Genomic DNA, 18,011 nt, shown 5'->3' on the forward strand with positions numbered 1-18,011 from the left:
CTTTTTTTTTTTTTGCTAGGAATGAGTCCAATTCATGATAGGAACCCCTGTACTTTTTCTAGATCAAGAAGGTAGCTTCAGACACACTCCCCATTGCAAACATGTGTAAGGTCAGAGACAAGCAGACAACCATCTAGCACCTAATGTCACTTTGGGGAGTCATCCAGAGGAGGAATTATAGCATGGTGATAGTATATACTGCAGACTGGTGATTTTAGGGGTCCTTTCCTACTCCAAGTACAGGCAAAACCAACTAATAGTCTACTCTTTCCCAATTACCAAACTATGAAGGAATTGTCTTCCTTAAGATACCATGACCACTGAGAAAATGCATACGGTGCAAAGGCACCCACACCAGTGACTTCCCCCTGCTGCAGCTCAGAAGCTGTTGCTGGGTCTGACCTTCAAATAAGCGGTCAAGGCGCTGCCGCTTCACTCTGTGTTTCTCTAGGAGAGCCATGAGCACAAGGTGTCCAGCTTTGTCTTCAATTCACCCAACACAGGAACAAACCCACTACGAACCCGGACTCTTCACCTGAAAAAGAAAAAAAAAAAGATTTGAAATACAGATTAAGGATACATCTCACCAGGTTTTATTATTTCAAAATTCCATTTTCATTTTGAAAATAATGCTTATGAACAGAAGTGGGACCACCCTATCCAACCTGCCCTAGGGCCCAGCATTCTCTTGCATGACTTGGTCTCTTGGTGGCATCTAACCTCATCTTCTAATACACCCATACATACACAGCTAGCCCCATAAATGTCGTATCAGACTATCCACTCTGTCACGGCAACATGTTTCCAGAACACTGAGTAAAAATAAACTGTCCTGGTAAAAATGGTGTCCACACTTTGTGTTGACACTTTCAAGGAAAAAGCCCAAGACTCTTTCATAGTTTTGTCTCTGAATCTCACAGAAAAAGAGAAAGTTACAGGTCGGTTACACAGGAGAGTGTACAGTAAAATGCCTCCCTCAGATTATATTGACTCTACATCAGCCCAAAAGACACCAAAGCTATAGCTCCAGGCTTAGCAAGCAAAGCTGTCCCTCCATTTACATCCACAGTAACAGACGGTGCACAGAAGATCCTTAAGAGTATAACTGTGAACATGGGCCAAAGTAACACTGTAGGTGACTTTTGAACCATGACCCAGTAAGTGGTCCATTTTTAAATTAAAGACCCAATTGTGTGTATTTAAAAATATACAATGATCATTCCTGTAATATTTGGAACCCAAGAGAAAGGAGGAAAGGAAGGAGACCAAGATAATATCAGTCCCAATCAACAGAACCATCATTTGATCCCTATTTTCACACCACAGGAATATATCACTCCAAAGCTTACCAAAAGCTACATTCAAACCTAGCAGAAAACAGAGATCTCATTATCACAAGACTTCCTTCCTAACAACCAGATAGGAGAAACACCATGTAATAAATAGCTAAGTTCTAGTAAAATTACTTATAATCATTTTTTTCTTAAAAGATCTAATGTCACTATTTTCCTTTCTTAAACCTGCTGAAGAACTATGCAGTCAATTCAAATTTACAAATATTCCATAAATGGAAACATAGACAGGGAGAAAATCTTGGGAGAAGCCCCTTTCTTCAGCTCACAGGATTGCTGCCTTGTTCCCCAATTTAGAATACCTGGAGGAGAGTTACAATCAGTTGTTTTGTTATATGCAAATTAGTAAGCTACTGGTACTCATCAGTATCTGCTTCTCTGACATGGGAGGCTTGGCTCCAACTTCACAAGTTAGGACAGGTTTCCTTCATCCTTAATTGAAATTGGGAGTCACTTTCCCATTAAAAATAGTTAGCTATACTACAAGTACATTAAATATTTTCCACATATTTCCCTGGAAATGAAAAAAAAGTCTAATGTTGATAAATGTGAGAACTTTCCAATGCCACCTATGTTGAGTCTTGAAGGATGAAAGAGAGAGTATATAAGAGATAGTGACTAAACAGTGAATATGGGAAAGGAGAGGTCTGTTCAGGAATGGAGGCCAATACAAACAAAGGGACATGGTCAAATGAGAATGAGGAACAAGAGTAGCTCTGTTTGATCAAAACAGAGCAAAGTTGGAAAGATCATTTGGAGTCAAACTATGGAAGGCTTTGAAGGCTGAGATCAACAGTTTACATTCCTTTCTTTGTTAAGCAAACTGACAGTTTCTGAGTAGAGTAACATAATTGGAGCATGACACTTAGGAAGATGACTTGGGCAGCATAGTGAAACCAATGCAAAAGGTTCTTCCTTCCCACAAGACCACTTGCTACTACTTTTTTTTTTTAAGTGAGGCAATTGGGGTTAAGTGACTTGCCCAGAGTCACACAGCTACCACTTGCTACTTCTGCAGCTGCTGCCAACCTCCTCAACAGCTACAGATACTGAAGTTTTGCTGCCATTGCCCTCTCCTAGTTTTTGCCTCTTTTCTCTCACCTCTTTTTCCTAAACCCAAATGATTGCTTTCCAACATTCTGTCCTTGGCTCTTTTCTACTCTTTCTCTATATAACCACAATGCTGGCAAATGCAGTCACTTCACTACTTCATGGATGATTGATCACCTCTGTAGATGATTCTTAGATCCACATATCTCTCTCACATTTGCAAATGTTTTCTGCTTTAAGACAACTCTCTGGAGTCTTAGTTTTGTTTTGGACATGTTTATCTTATCCCCTAAAGTAACCATCTTCTTTTGACTTCTATTTCTGCCAGATATAACATTATTCCCCAAACTTCAGGGTTATCTCTGACTAGTCAGTTGGTCAATAAGCATTTATGAAGCATCTACTATGTGCTAGGTACTGTGTGAAGTGCTGGGGATAACAAAGACAAATGACAATCCCTGCTCATAAGGAGCTCATAGACTAGTGGAGGAGACAACATGAAAAGAACTATGTATGAGCAGGATGTACACAGGATAAATTGGAGCTAATCAATAGAGGTAAGGCACTAGCATTAAGGGGAATTGGGAAAGGCTTCCTGTAGCATGTAGGATTTTAGCTAGGACTTGAAGGATGCTAGGGAATTTGGGAGGCAGAGATGAAGAGAAAGAGAATTCTAGACACAGGAGCTGGTAAAAATTTCTGGAGTCAGGAGATGCAATGTTTTGTTCAAGGAACAGTAAAGAGCTTAGTGTCACTGGATCACAGAGTATAGAGGGGTAAGTAGATGCAAGAATATTGGAGAGGTTCCCAATTGATAAATGGTCAAAGGATATGAACAGGCAGTTCTCAGATGAAAAAATTAAAGCCATCTATAGTCATATGAAAAATGCTTTAAATCACGATTAGAGAAATGCAAATCAAAACAACTCTGAAGTACCACATCATACCTATGAGATTGGCCAACATGACAAAACAGGAAAATGATAAATGTTGGAGAAGATGTGGGAAAATTGGAACACTAATGCATTGTTGATGGAGTTGTGAAATGATCTAACCATTCTGGAGAGCAATTTGGAACTATGCCCAAAGGGCTATAAAAATGTGCATACCCTTTGACCCAGCAAGAGAACTTCTAGAGCTGTATCCCAAAGAGATCATACAAATGGGAAAAGGGCCCACATGTACAAAAATATTTATAGCAGCTCTTTTTGTGGTGGCAAAGATTTGGAAATTTAGAGTGCCCGTCAACTGGGGAATGGCTGAACAAGTTGTAGTATATGAGTATAATGGAATACTATTGTGCTATAAGAAATGATGAGTAGGTAGATTTCAGAAAAACCTGGAAAGACTTGTATGGTCTGATGCTGAGTGAAGTGAGAAAAACCTAGAGAACATTGTACAGAATAATAGCCATGTTGTGCCATGACTAATATTGATAGACTTAGCCCTTCTCAGCAATGTAAGAATCTAAGACATCTCCAAAGACCTCACGATGGAAAATGCTATCCACATCCAAAGAAAGAACAACGGAGTTTGAATGCAGACCGAAGCATACTATTTGCTATTTTTTTCTTCTGTTGTGTTTTATTTCCTTTTTCTGGTGGTTCCTCCTATTGGTTTTAATTCTTACTTACAACTTCACTAATGTGAAAATATGTTTAATAGGAATGTATATGTATAGCCTATATCAGATTGCACACCATCTTGGGGAGGGAGGAGGAGAAAAATTTAAAACTCAAAAGTTTATGGAAGTGATTGTTGAAAATCAAAATAAATTAATAAAAAAAAACATTAAAAAAGAATATTGGAGAGGTAGGAGGGGGTCTTGCAGGAAAGGATGTTAGATTCAAAACAGAGGATTTTATATTTGATCCTAAAAGTGACTCTGTTAGAAAAACAATACATTATAATACATTCAGCCTTCTTAGTTGGTTATTGGCACAAACCTGTATGCTTATAATCAGAAAATCTAAAAGGAGCACTAGCTACATACAGCAAAACCACAAATCATATAACTCAAAAAGTCCTTTTCTCAGACTATAGCTTTTTCTAGGTCTTAGAGGCTCTTTGGCTCTTCTTCCTGCTAGACAATCAGTGGTCAGATTTTTGGATTTATGCATGTACAAGGATGACTGAAGAATCACCACTTCCAAAATGAATGCCAAGTACTGAAAAAATGCCATTTAAGCAATAACCTACAAAAGATTCTGCCTAAAGCCACTACTTAGAAGTTTCCTACCTGGCCATGGGATAGTAGTACCATAGATTTGGAATTGGAAGAAACCTTAGAGGTCATCTAGCCCAACCTCCCCATTTATAGGGAGGAAATGAGAGCCCAGAGAAGACATTTGCCCATGGTCTCACAGGTTCTGAGTAGTACAGGCCAAATCCTAGTCTTCACATTGTTTTTCTATTATAATGAAACTAAAATATATTGGTTTTTCATTATGGATAACAAGTTGTCATGTAATAAGTCCCTCTGATGAACTCTGAGTAGTTCATTCTTACCATGCCAGCTTCAATATGAAACTCTGCCAGATGATGGAAAGGACAACAAAACTAACACATATGAGAAATATTGAAGGCAAAACAAAAAACCTTATAATTATGAGAACACCAATTATAGCAATAACTAAACCACAACATGAATAATTTGGAGAAATGACAAGGCATGCTGTTTTATGATGCTAGATTTTATTCTACCAAAAGAGTGGACTGAATTAACAATCATCATAGTATAGGAATAAGGGTAGAATACTGATGAGAACAACATAAAGTGATACCTTAAATGCTTAGGGAACTCAGTCATCTGAACAGCTAAATATTAAGGAAAAGAAAAAAAAAAGAGACCCCCTCCCCCAAAGAGATGTCAAAGTCTATGCTATAAAGCACCCCCTTTACAATTTTTAAAAGGATTCCTTGGGTCCCCAACCCAAGTTTCTTTATTCTTTATTTACACATAATTCTAACAGCCTTGGCTACACAGTTTTCCATTCCATAGCCAATTAGATGAAGCAAACTGGAAGAGCTTGGCTAGAAAGAATCATATTGCCAGTAAAAAAGTGAAAGTTGACTGAGGAAAGAAACAAGAATCTATAAAATACAGACACGAGAATTAAAAAAATATAACAGTCTGAGACAATTTAGAATAGAGCCAAACAGCTCTACATGATCCAAAGGGTTTCAGGGACATCAGTTTATCAGAGCATAGTACCAGTGATTTTTTTTAATGACACCCCCAAAATATCCAGAAAAGGATATGCTACAGTCAGTAACCTGGGACAGAAAGCCTGGTAAAGAAGAAAGAGATCTGGACTGGGAGTCAAAGATGGGCAGTCACATTCCTAGTTCTCCTACCTCCCTCAGCCAGTTTCATCTTTGGGAATATACGTATTAATAGGCATTAAAAACCACATTCTGCCTACTTCACAAGGCCTCTGGGCCTTAATTTCCTCATCCACAAAACAAATGAAATATCTTAAATTATTTTCTTCCACCAGCTCTAAATCCTATAATACTGAAATGAGATAATGCATCTCAAACTATTATACATACATATGTATGTGTGCATAGATACAAAACTCACAATGGTATACATATATGTGTGTACACATAGATATACACATGCAGGGCCTTCTTCAGTCGTCCTGATGTATATCTTGCCATTGGACTCAGATGACTCGAGATCCCTCCTTCACTTAAATCCAATTCATTTAAGTCATGGCATCAACTTCCTGATGTCATGGTCCTCTTTGAGTACAAAGGACAAACAACAACCTGTTTTGGCTTCAATGCCCCAGTGGGGACCCAACTGGCTAGTTCCAGTTAGGCAATGCTTCCTTCCTTTCTTCGTTCCTCCTTCCCTCCCTCCCTCCCCTTCCCCTTCCCTTCCCCTCTCTACATCCACCCTTACCTACTAGTGCTCAGGAATGTAAATTTTGATGGCTGAAACCTACCTTGATATCTTGGGGTTTACAGGTTAGATTTCTTTCTTAAAGACCATGCCTTAAACCCAATTCACTCTGACTCACATTGATGGGCCAACAGTGGGTCCCAGTCCAAGCCCTACTTAGTGGTCACTGTTTGGGCCCAGATGGCTCAGAGTGAATATAAATGGTAATTGTTTCTATTTTGGCCAGAAACCCTAAGGGTCTTCCCCTCCCAGATTGATTTCTTTCTTTTTTTTTTATTAGGTAAAAGGGTCCATTCCTTGGCTCATTTCTTACCTAGCCTTAATCACTGAATGGGTAATTCCTCATTCAAAGTACAACGAAAGACTAAGGTCTCCCACTACATCCAGGGCCATCTCCAGTCATACTGATCTATATCTTGCAAGTGGACCCAGATGGCTCCAGATGAGAAAGTGAGGTCGGTGACTTTGCACAGCCCTCCCTCACTTAAATCCAATTCACTTGAAAGTCATGGCATCACCTTCCTGATATCATGGTCCTCTTCAAGAATGAAGGACAAACGGGGCAGCTAGGTGGTGCAGTGGATAGAGCACTGGCCCTGAAGTCAGGAGGACCTGAGTTCATATCCGGCCTCAGACCAAACACTTGACACTTACTAGCTGTGTGACCCTGGGCAAGTCACTTAACCTCAATTGCCTAAAAACAAACAAACAAAAAAAAACAAAACCAAAAAAAAAATGAAGGACAAACAACAGAATGAAGGACAAACAATAAGATAGACAGATAGTAATCAATTTATATAAATTATAAACTTGCATTATGCAAATTCAACTCCCCAGGTGGCTGGCAGGAACCAGTGCCTGGGCTCTGGGAAGGCAGTAGAGGTGGCAGCAGCACTGGTGCAGCCCCCAGGCTCCTGCCTTTAGGCACTGAAGCCCTCAGGCTGTGGTGGCTGCCTAAGAGTTGCAGAGGGAGGAGAAGGTCTGTGAGAGTCCACTTACCTGTAGTAAGAACTATATAAATATTGCTAATATTATTTTAAGGCTATTTGGAAAATTTGTAAGTCATATTTTGGAACAATTCTCATTAACAATGATTAAAATCTTAAGTTTCACAGCTTACAGATTTAAGCTAGAATGCTGAATTTAGAGTCAGAAAGACCTGGGTTCAAATCCCACTTCTGGGACTTGCTAGCTATAAGACCATAGGCAAGTCACTAACCCCTCAGCCTCAGTTTGCTCATCTGCAAAATGGTGATAGTACCTGCAATACCTACCTAAAAGAAGGATTGTTTTAAGGCTGAAATGATATATGTAAAGAGCTTTATAAGCATTCAAGTGCTATGTACATGTTAGCTATCATTACATATTATCTAGTAAATTCTCCCCTCCCTATTGCTACTAAAGGAAGGATAGATTCAATGATTAAAATACCCTGCAGGTTACCAATAATCTATTCATTGTTAAATCCAGTTCTCTGGCCTTATCCTTCTTGACCTCTCTTGATCTTTGAACCCTGTTTGAAACCACCTCCTGGAAACTATCTTTCCTGGGTTTTTGTGACACTTTTTTCCTGATTCCCCTCATACCTGCTAAACTACTCCTTCTCAGGTTCTTTTAGTAGACTGGGAATCAATATAATCTCAAATGGAAAATGTCCAAAAATGAATTCATTATCTCTCCCCCTAAAACCACTCTTCCTCTAACACTATTATTTCTATCAAGGTTATCCTTGCAGTCACCCAGTTCCCAACCTCAGTGTCATGCTCAACTTTGCCCACTATTATCTATTTTACCTCCATAACATCTCTCTCATCCAATCCCTTTGTGTCCACTCACAAGGCCTCTTTGCATAGGATAATAGGACTATAAATCATCTAGTCTAACCTGCTCAATGAGTGAACAAATGAGTGAACTAAGGACCAGGAAGGCTAAGACTTGACAGGCTGGTCTCTTTACCTCATATTTCTCTTCTCAATCCATCTTCAACTCAGCTCCCAAAATGATATTCCTAAGACACAGGTTTCCTCATGATGCCAGAGGGCTCCCTAAGGCCTCAGGACCAAAGTCTTCTGGTGGGCATTTAAAACCTTTCCACATATGGCTCCAGCTGACCTTTCCAGATTTCTTACAGGTTAATTCCCTTCATGCATGCTATTCTTGTCCAGACATCTTAGCCTACTTGCCTCCCTCACAGAGAGACCCCTCTCTGTGTATTTTCAGAGAGTGTCTACCTTACCTCTCTAATCCCTCCTCTCCAAATGCTCACCTGAAGTGTTATCTCCTACATTTAGCCTTAACTATTTTTCCCTGTCCCCAGCTGCCAGTGTCTCCCCACCCTCTGAAATAACTTTTTTCTGTATTTGGAAACCACTCCACCCCATTTTTGCCTCCATACCTTAAGTAGTTAAGAACATACCTCAATCAATCAATCATAGGCTTTAGACTAAGCGAGATAAGTCCTTTAAACTGGATGCTACCTAAGAAACACATGCAGCCATGCCCTAAGGGGTCATCTAGAATTGACTAAGCTAGTTAAAATTGGATTCATTCTTAAAGTTGGAGCCAGCATGGGGGTTCTGGATGTTTAGCTAAATACCTAGAAAAGGAACTCTTGGGGGAGAAAGAGAGACTTCAGTTCCAGTTTCAGCCTGCCCCATCCCCACCCCACCACACCCCTCTTAATCAGCATCTTAGCATCAGCCTGCTAGGCCAGCATCATCTGGTGATAGTGTTTTAGGAAGCAAGGATAGACTAGAGTCCAGAAAAACCAAACACAATTGCACTGTACCTAGAGGATGCTCCCAAGGAATGGGAGAAAAGGAATGTCCATAACCAGGAACTGTGAGTTACCCTTTAGCTATGTGTGCTTTCCGAGCTTAAGCCCATTTTACCCTGAACTCTCTATGTACTTTGTGGGAGAGGGTGTCCTATACTTTTGAGGTAATGTTTTTTGTACCAACTGTTACCGTGACACCTTAGTATCTATCCCTTTCTAAAAGCTACATAAGGTTGGAAAATTAAAATAATTTTCAATCAATAATCTCTGAGGGGAAATAGACCATTGGAGACTTTAGCTGATAGAATTAGAGAATCACCCTTGACCTCTCAGGAATAACCCTAGAACCCAGAAAGAGTAATGGGGAGAGAAAGAGGGAGAGAGAGGGAAAGGGAGACAGAGAGAGAGAGAGAGACAGAAAGAGAGAGAGAGAGAGAGAATGACAGAGATACATTGTGCCAAGTTCTGGAAACTTGACTCATCTATGGGAGTGGGAATTGGGAAAAGGATCCTCAGAACTTAAAAAGGCTACTGAAAAATTTTGCATCTACTTATATATGCACATGTTGTTTCCATCAGTTGCCAAGTTTTGGGTCTCCATGAGCGTTTCATAAGACATCTAAAGGGGTATGGGACCAACCAGTTGAAAGATGAATCACATCTCATCCTTCCCATGATAACCAATCACTGAACATATGTCAAACACCACATTGACCCCCTGACCCATTACCAGGCTTCTTCTGTTGGTCTGACTTGTTGCACAAACTCCCAACTCCCTTTTCTGGGCCAAAAGTCAGCAGCTTAGGCTGGTCAGATCTGTGACTCAAGGCACGCATAGCAGCTGCAAAGGCTGTTGGAATAATTCTTTCCCTAACCCAGCCTCCCAGATTACCTTGAAGAATGGAGGTACCCCTCCATTGGCTCTGGGTTCTGAGGCAGTGGTTGATAAAAGCCTCTTTTGACTAAGTTTCATTTTTGATGGTAGGGATTGATTTTTTCATACTAAAATTCACTTGCATGGCTAGATACTTTCATCAAAGTAACTGAAAAATCAATTAGTAATAAATAATTATTATTTATCATATCCTCTAGGATATACATAGGGATTTTAAACAAGTAATTAGGTATATTAAATCATACTGCTCTCACCAAAAATATTTTCTGCTGTAACACATTCTTTTTAATTTCTGTCTTTGTATATATTTTATGATGTCCACAATAGACTCATATTGCAGTATATACAATTTATAAATGAATTTATAAATGTGTACACACACATATCTTGAGGGTATATGCTAAAAATGTTTGACTGATGAAGTATGTGATCAATGGAACACTGTGATCAAAGTGAGCACTGGCCACCCCCTGGTTCCACCCTTCAACATCTCTTTCCTGGACCACTATCATTGTCTTGCCTCTCCAATTCATACTTCACATAGCTCCCAAAGAGATGTTACTGAAACATACGTCTAAAGATGGCACCTTCCTGTTCAAGAAAAGAAGAAAAAAGGAACAAAAGGACAAAGACAAAATCTTCTGTTCACATTGAAAACTCTTCACAACCTTCCTCTCCTTACATATTCTATATTCCAATCAAATTGGCCAATTTGCTATTTCTCATGTACATCTTCTTTTTCCACAACTTTGCACAGATTATAGACTGTCCCCCATGAATGGATTATCTTCTCTCCTCACCTCCACTTCTTGGACTCCCTGGCTTCCTTTAAGGTGCTAGCTACCTCCAACATAATTCCAATTCTCTTCTTCTTCCCTCTCAAAAATAACCTTCTCTCTACTTTAGGTTGACTTAGTATTTCTGTAACTTATTCGTGTATGTGCCTTATTCTGCCATTAGAATGTAGGATCCCTAAGTGCAAGGACTGTCTTCATATCACTCCAGACCTACACAGTGTGATGAGCAGAGTAGATAATAATTCTTATTGAATTGCATGTCTGCATATGGGATTTGGAGGCTGGGGGCCTGGAAGAGGGGTTATCAGGACATGGTCAGAGAAACATCAACGAATGCAGAGTAAGTAAGTGAAGTTAACACTAAAAATACAACAGAATTCAAGTCAAATGCTGTTGTCAATTTTGGTTTCAGAAAACTGAAAGTAAAATATACTTCCTACCTTTCTGGTAAAAAATGGAAAAACAACAACAGAATATTTGTTACATGTACTGTCAATCACAACTAGTATATTAGATGGTTTTGCTTAACAATATATGCAGATGTCACATATACATCTGTATATAGGTCCTACGACAGGCCCCGGGGAAGGAGGTGTTGTTTATTAGCTGACTGAAGCATCAAAATCAATTTTATCATTTAAACATGTTTTAAGAAAAAGCCTTTGTTTCAGGTAGAGAGAACATGAGAGAGAGATATTTCTCCCTTTTCTCTGAATAAAACCCACCATTTTGTTGTCCAGAGAAAGAGTTCTTAACCTTTTTTGTGTCATGGACATTTTTGGAAGTCTGATGAAGCCTTTGGGCCCCTACTCAGGATGAGATGTTTAAAGGCATAAAATAAAATACGTAAGATTATGAAGGAAACCAATTATATTGAAATATATTTATCAAAGTGTTAAAAAAAAAAAGTATGTCATATAGTTCATGGATTCCTTGAAATCTATCCATGGACTCCTTACAGGGTGGGGGGGTGTCTGTGAACCCAAGGGCACAAACATCTGATCTAAACAAAACCTTTAATATTCTGCCAAAGAACAAAAGTAAACTGAATGAAAAAAAACTGAGCAAAGACCTTTGTGGAGACAAAGGAGCAGGTAGGCAGGGATGAAGGAGACTCAGGTGTCCCAAATGGTTCTTTCTCCCCAAAGTCTCTGAGCAATCCTGCTTTTGGCTAGAAGTGAAGGTATTGTCCTCATTCCTCCAAAAACAATTTTACCAGAGATAATTCTTTTTAAAGAAATTGGTTGAAACAATCCCTTAAGTTACCTTTCTTCCATTTTAGAAAATATATTTTTATTTCATCAAATATTTTCCAACTTCCTTCCATTTTGATAATGTAAGCAAAGATTAGCTATAGCTAGTTTTTGTTTTTCCTCAGAAAACTGGTTTTGTTTGGTGTGTGTTTGGGAGTTTTTGCTTTTTGAGGTGCAAGTGCAGGGATGCACCAGACAACAATTCCACCGCAATTCTGTCATGTTCAGTGATAAATGAATTTAAACTGAACATAAACATTCCATTACCCAACATGACAAATATGAAATAAAACTAGCAAGCTCTTTTTAACAAGTCACCTCGAAGTCAAGTTAACATATTTCTGCATATGAAAGAGAATGTGAGCTTAATCACATCTTGATTTTGCACAGCACTCTATAGTTTACAAAACAGTTTGCTAGACCTATCTCCCTTTCTAGCCTCACATTTAATTATACACCAATCACCAAGCTGCAGAAAAGTCTCCAAAGGTAAAGAACACAGAACCATATCTGTGACCTTACTACAACAAGAAATTTAATTGGTTGAAGGTTCCCTCACAAAAGCAAGGTCCCTTTCTATGTGAGGCTGGTGTACTATCAGCATTTTGTTTATGCTATGAATTAATCTTAATGCCAAAGTCACTGGTTAGGAAATATAATTTATGTGAAGGCCAGACTGCTTCAAAAAACTTCAGGTCCTGAAAAACAAAAATCTGCAGCCTATCTAAGGAAAACAAGCACCAGAACTCTGCTCTCTTGTCTTACAGTGTTAACCTCAGCAATATCAGTGCAAAGGAAAATAGACAAGTTGGTGCGATATATTAGCTTTTTCATTGCCTCATTGGTGGGTTCTGTGCTGGGCAAACAGATCTCTTCTGCTTAAAGTGATGTCTATTTATAGAACTCTGCCAGCTACATCTTAGCTATTCCTTATGGCAAGGAGAGCCCAAATAAACATACACCACCCGGGTAATTATAAGAAAATAGATAGCAACTCTGAATGCTACAGAAAGCCGAAGCATCATGGTGGGATGGAAGGAGAGCTGGATTTAGAGGTAGAGGAGCTCAGTTCAAATCCTGTCTCTACCACTTAATATCTATCTGTGTGACCTAGGGCAAGTCATTAAATCTTTCTGGGACTTAGTTTCCTCCTCTATGAAATGGAGGGATTGGATGAGATGACCTCTAAGATGCTTTTCAACTCAAAATCTGTGATCCTGCATGAGCTTGCATCCTAATTCCTCTGTTGCCTATGGGAAAATACATAATGTAAAAGTGAACAACAAAACAAAACAAAACAAACACCCCTGAGGGACGTTATATATGTAAAATAATATTAAAAAACCATTAAAACATCCATTTTAAAATAATGCTGTTAAGTATAACTTACTCTAGAATTTTTCTTCAGATACCTATTCACTCCCCACCCCCCATCATGGAATTCCATGACTAAACACTGTGCCTTCCACATGTGCTACAATAAAAGTGGGATCTCCTTGATGTGGACATTTCTTCCTTTGAATGGTCCAGGCTTGCTCATCCTATGGTGCTCTTCTTCATGTCCTCTCATAAATTTGCTGTAGGACATCTGCCCATGGTGTTTACATTTCCTTGACATCACAAAGATATGAATGGAGCCTATGAGCTATCCACTGATATCCACTGATTATCTATCCCCTGCTCAAATTATGTGATCTGCTTATCTACTTCTTCCTAGTGTGATTATGTCCTATATCAGTCTTCTCTTACATAATTCTTTGTTTGCATGTGTGGCTGCTGCCTGCTCCCACCCACAATGTGCTTGTCCATAGCCTCCATCTTCAGGGATTGTAGTTTTCTATGACTCCAGTCATACATAATCACTAGAAGAATACATCTGTTTCAGTGAAAGGTGGGGGAATCATTTAATTAATTCCATCTGCTTTTCTACTTCTGTTCATATAGTAGATGCTTTTGTGGAATTCAATATAATTTATTCCATTAAAAGAGCTTTCTTACCTTTCTGAATGCCATGATGGAGTAAAAGGGAATATTGCATTACAAGGCAAGAGGAATGGGTTCTAGTCTCAGCTCTGACAATGATGCGCTGAACAACCTAACCCAAATCACCGAACTTCAGAGACCCCAACCATAAAGAGATCACACAATCTCTAAAGGCCTTTCAAATTCTGAAATTCTTTTAGAAATTAGTTTCATTTAAAAAAATGGGGCTCAATTATGAAGATTAAAAACACTGTAAAAAACCTTACAACTTACGTTAAATGTAATTTTATGTGATTAATTATGATACCATGTGTCAGTCATCAGAGGGAAAAGCTGGTTAAACACAGAAAGGCTCACCACTAAAAGATGGGTCACTATATAAGAAAATTTGGGGACCAAAATTCACATATATTAAGGCATGTAGGGTTTGGGATCTCATTCAAAAGAAATAGTCATAATATGGAAATGTTTTACATGATTGCACATGTATAACCTATATCAAATTGCTTACTGTCTCAGGGAAGAGTGAGGTGATGGAAAGAAAAAGAGAATTTGGAACTGAAAATTTTATTTTTAAAAATTTTTCCCCAATTTTATTTTTTAAAATTTATTTAGTATTTTATTTTTCCCCAGTTACATGTAAAAGCAATTTTTAACATTCATTTTTAAAACTTTGAGTTCCAAATTCTCTCCCCTCCTCCTTTTCCCCTCCCCCATTGGGAAGGTAAACAACTTAATTCAGGTTATACACATGTAGTCATGCAAAACATTTCCATATTAGTCATGTTGTGAAAGAAAACATAGACAAAAAAAACTCAAGAAAAATAAAGAAAGTAAACAAAAGTATTCAGACACCATCAGTTCTTTCTCTGCGGATGGATAGCATTTTTCATCATAAGTCCTTCAGGATTGTCTTGGATCATTGTATTGCTAAGAATAGCTAAGTCATTCCCAGCTGATCATTTTATAATATTGCTGTTACTTTGTACACAGTACATTTCACTTTGCATCAGTTCATGTAAGTCTTTCATGGTTTTTCTGAGAGCATTCTGCTCACCATTTATTATAGCACAATAATATTTCATCATAATCAGCCATTGTTCAACCATTCCCCAACTGATGGGCATCCCCTCAATTTTCAATTCTTTGCCACCAGAAAAGGGCTGCTATAAATATTTTTGTACATATAAGACCTTTTCCATTTTGCTTTTTAACTCTTTTGGGATACAGATCTAGTAGCATTATCCCTTTGGGCATAGTTCCAAATTGCTCTACAGAATCTCTGAATCAGTTCACAACTCCAACAACAGTGCATTAATGTTTCTTTTTTCCTACATCCCTTCCAACATCTGTCATCTTCCCTTTCTGTTCTATTAGCCAATATAATGAGTACAAGATAGTACCTCTGAAGTGTTTTAATTTGCACTTCTCCAATTAATAGAGCATTTTTCATATGGCTATAGACACCTCTGATTACTTCATCTGAAAACTTCATATCTTTTGATCATTTATCAATTAGGGAATGGCCATTATTTTTATAAATTTGATTCAGGTCTCTATATGTTTGAGAGATTAGGCCTTTATCAGAGAAACTTGCTTCAAAATTTTTTTCACAGTTACTATTTCTGTCTGTATTCCCCTCCATCCTATCTCCACCCCCACCCCCTGGTTTAATCCATTCTCTCTCACCTTTCACCCTGTCCCTCCTCAAAAGTGTTTTGCTTCTGACTACTGTCTCCCTCAATATGCCCTCCCTTCTATCAGCTTTCAACCTCTTCTCCCCTTCCCCTCCTACTTTTCTGTAGGGTTAAGATAGATTTCTATACCCAATTGAGTGTGTATGTTATTCTCTCTTTGAGCCAATTCTGATAAGGTTCACTCACTCCCTCTCACCTCCCCCCTCTTCCCCTCCACTGTAAAAACTTCTTCTTGTCTTTTTTATGTGAGATAATTTACCCCCATTTTACCTCTCCCTTTCCCTTTCTCCCAATACATTCCTCTCTTACCCCTTAATTTTTTTTTTAGATATCATCCTTCCACATTCAACTCACACCTGTGCCTTCTGTCTATTTATATTCCTTCTAACTGCCCTAATAATGAGAAAGTTCTTATGAGCTATAAGTAAAATCTTCCCATGTAGGAATGTAAGCAGTTTAATCTTATTAAGTCCCTTATGATTTCCCTTTCATGTTTACCTTTTTATGTTTCTTTTGAATCTTGTAGTTAAGTCAGATTTTCTATTGAGCTCTGGTCTTTTCATAAAGAATGCTTGAAAATCTTCTATTTCATTGAATTTCCATTTTTCCTCCTAAAGGATTACACTCAATTTTGTTGGGTAGGTGATTTTTGGTTGTAATCCTAGCTCCTTTGCCCTCTGGAATATCATATTCTAAACCCTCTGATCCTTTATGTAGAAGCTGCTAAATCTTAGGTTATCCTGACCGTGTTTCCACAACACTTGAATTGTTTCTTTCTGGCTGCTTGCAATATTTTCTCTTTGACCTGGGAGCTCTGGAATTTGGCTATAATATTACTGAGAGTTTTCATTTGGGATCTCTTTAAGGAAGTGATCAGTGGATTCTTTTAATTTCTATTTTACCCTCTGGTTCTAGATTATCAGGGCTGTTCTGCTTAATAATTTCTTGAAAGATGATGTGTAGGCTCTTTTTGATCATGGCTTTTAGGTAGTCTAAACATTTAAAAATTATCTCTCCTGGACCTATTTTCCAGGTCAGTTGTTTTCCCAATAAGATATTTCACATTGTCTTCTATTTTTTCATTCTTTTGGTTTTGTTTTATAATTTCTTGATTTCTCATAGAGTCATTAGCTTCCATTTGCTCAATTCTAATTTTTAAGGAATTATTTTCTTCAATAAGCTTTTGTACCTCCTTCTCCATTTAGCCAATTTTACTTTTTAAGGAGATTTTTCTTCAGTGAATTTTTATGCTTCTTTCTCCATTTGGCCAATTCTGCTTTTTAAGGCATTCTTCTCCTCACTGGCTTTTTGTACCTCTTTTATCATTTGGCCTATTCTGTTTTTTAAGGTGTTATTTTCTTTAGTATTTTTTTCTGTGTCCTTTACCAAACTACTGACTCATTTTTCATGATTTTCTTGCATCACTCTCATTTCTCTTCCCGACTTTTCCTCTACCTCTCTTACTTGATTTTCAAAATCCTTTGTGAGCTCTTCCATGGCCTGAGATCAATTCATATTTTTCTTGGAGGCTTTGGATGTGAGAATTTTGACTTTTCCGTCTTCTTCTGAGTGTGTGCTTTGATCTTCCTTGTCACCATAGTAACTTTCTATGGTCAGAATTTTTTCTGTTGTTTGCTCATTTTCCCAGCCTATTTTTTGACTTTTAACTCCTTGTTAAAGTAGGGCTCTGTTTCCAGGGTGGAGGGTGCACTGTTCCAAGCTTCAGGGGTTTTGTGTAGCTGTTTTCAGAGATCCTTCTAGGGACCTGTAAGTTTTCAGTTCCTCCAAGATAGTATGATCTAAGGAGAGGTGTATTTACTACTCTCCTGGCCTGTGCTCTGGGCTATGAGTGACTACAAGCACTCTTTTCTGCCCTGACTGTGATGAAGGTTCCCTGCTCCACTATGGCCACAAACTGGTGTGCTACTACTCATCCTCATCCTGGGAATGTCACCCAGGACTGCAACCTGGATCCAAGTATGGGCAAAGCAATAAAGTCCTGCCTCAGTGCTAGCAAAGAGACCCCTTTAATCTCCCTCTGACCAGTTGTTCGATCCCCTTACCATCTATGGGCTGAGAGCTCTGGAAGCAACTACTGCTGATTCAGTGGCTGCCAACGCCTGCTCCTGGTTTGCTGTGGCTGGGCCTGTGCTGCCATGGCCTGCACTCTTACCCTGGTGCAACAAATTTTTCCTGCTGATCTTCTAAGTTATCTTGGGCTGGAAAATTATTTCATCCCATACTTTTGTGGGTTCTGCTGCTCAAGGAATTATTTTATGGCATTATTTAAAACTA

The 18,011-nt window shown here is 38.6% G+C and overlaps 1 protein-coding gene across 3 annotated transcripts in view; it reads right to left on the reverse strand.

The window, feature by feature from the left end:
- CTBP1 (C-terminal binding protein 1) overlaps positions 1 to 18,011 on the reverse strand; it is a 449,102-nt gene that overhangs the window by 298,826 nt on the left and 132,265 nt on the right. For 2 of the 3 annotated variants that reach the window (XM_027836130.1, XM_027836129.1), the window contains exon 2: positions 403 to 535. In XM_027836130.1, the coding sequence (XP_027691931.1) occupies positions 403 to 460 (58 nt within the window). In that variant the 5' untranslated portion in view covers positions 461 to 535. Of the gene's footprint in view, positions 1 to 402; positions 536 to 18,011 lie in introns of those variants that run through there. The other variant, XM_027836133.1, reaches the window with a different exon arrangement.

The sequence above is a fragment of the Vombatus ursinus genome, unplaced genomic scaffold (genome assembly GCF_900497805.2).
Source record: "Vombatus ursinus unplaced genomic scaffold, bare-nosed wombat genome assembly UNPS02014818.1, whole genome shotgun sequence".
NCBI classification, from domain to species: domain Eukaryota; kingdom Metazoa; phylum Chordata; class Mammalia; order Diprotodontia; family Vombatidae; genus Vombatus; species Vombatus ursinus.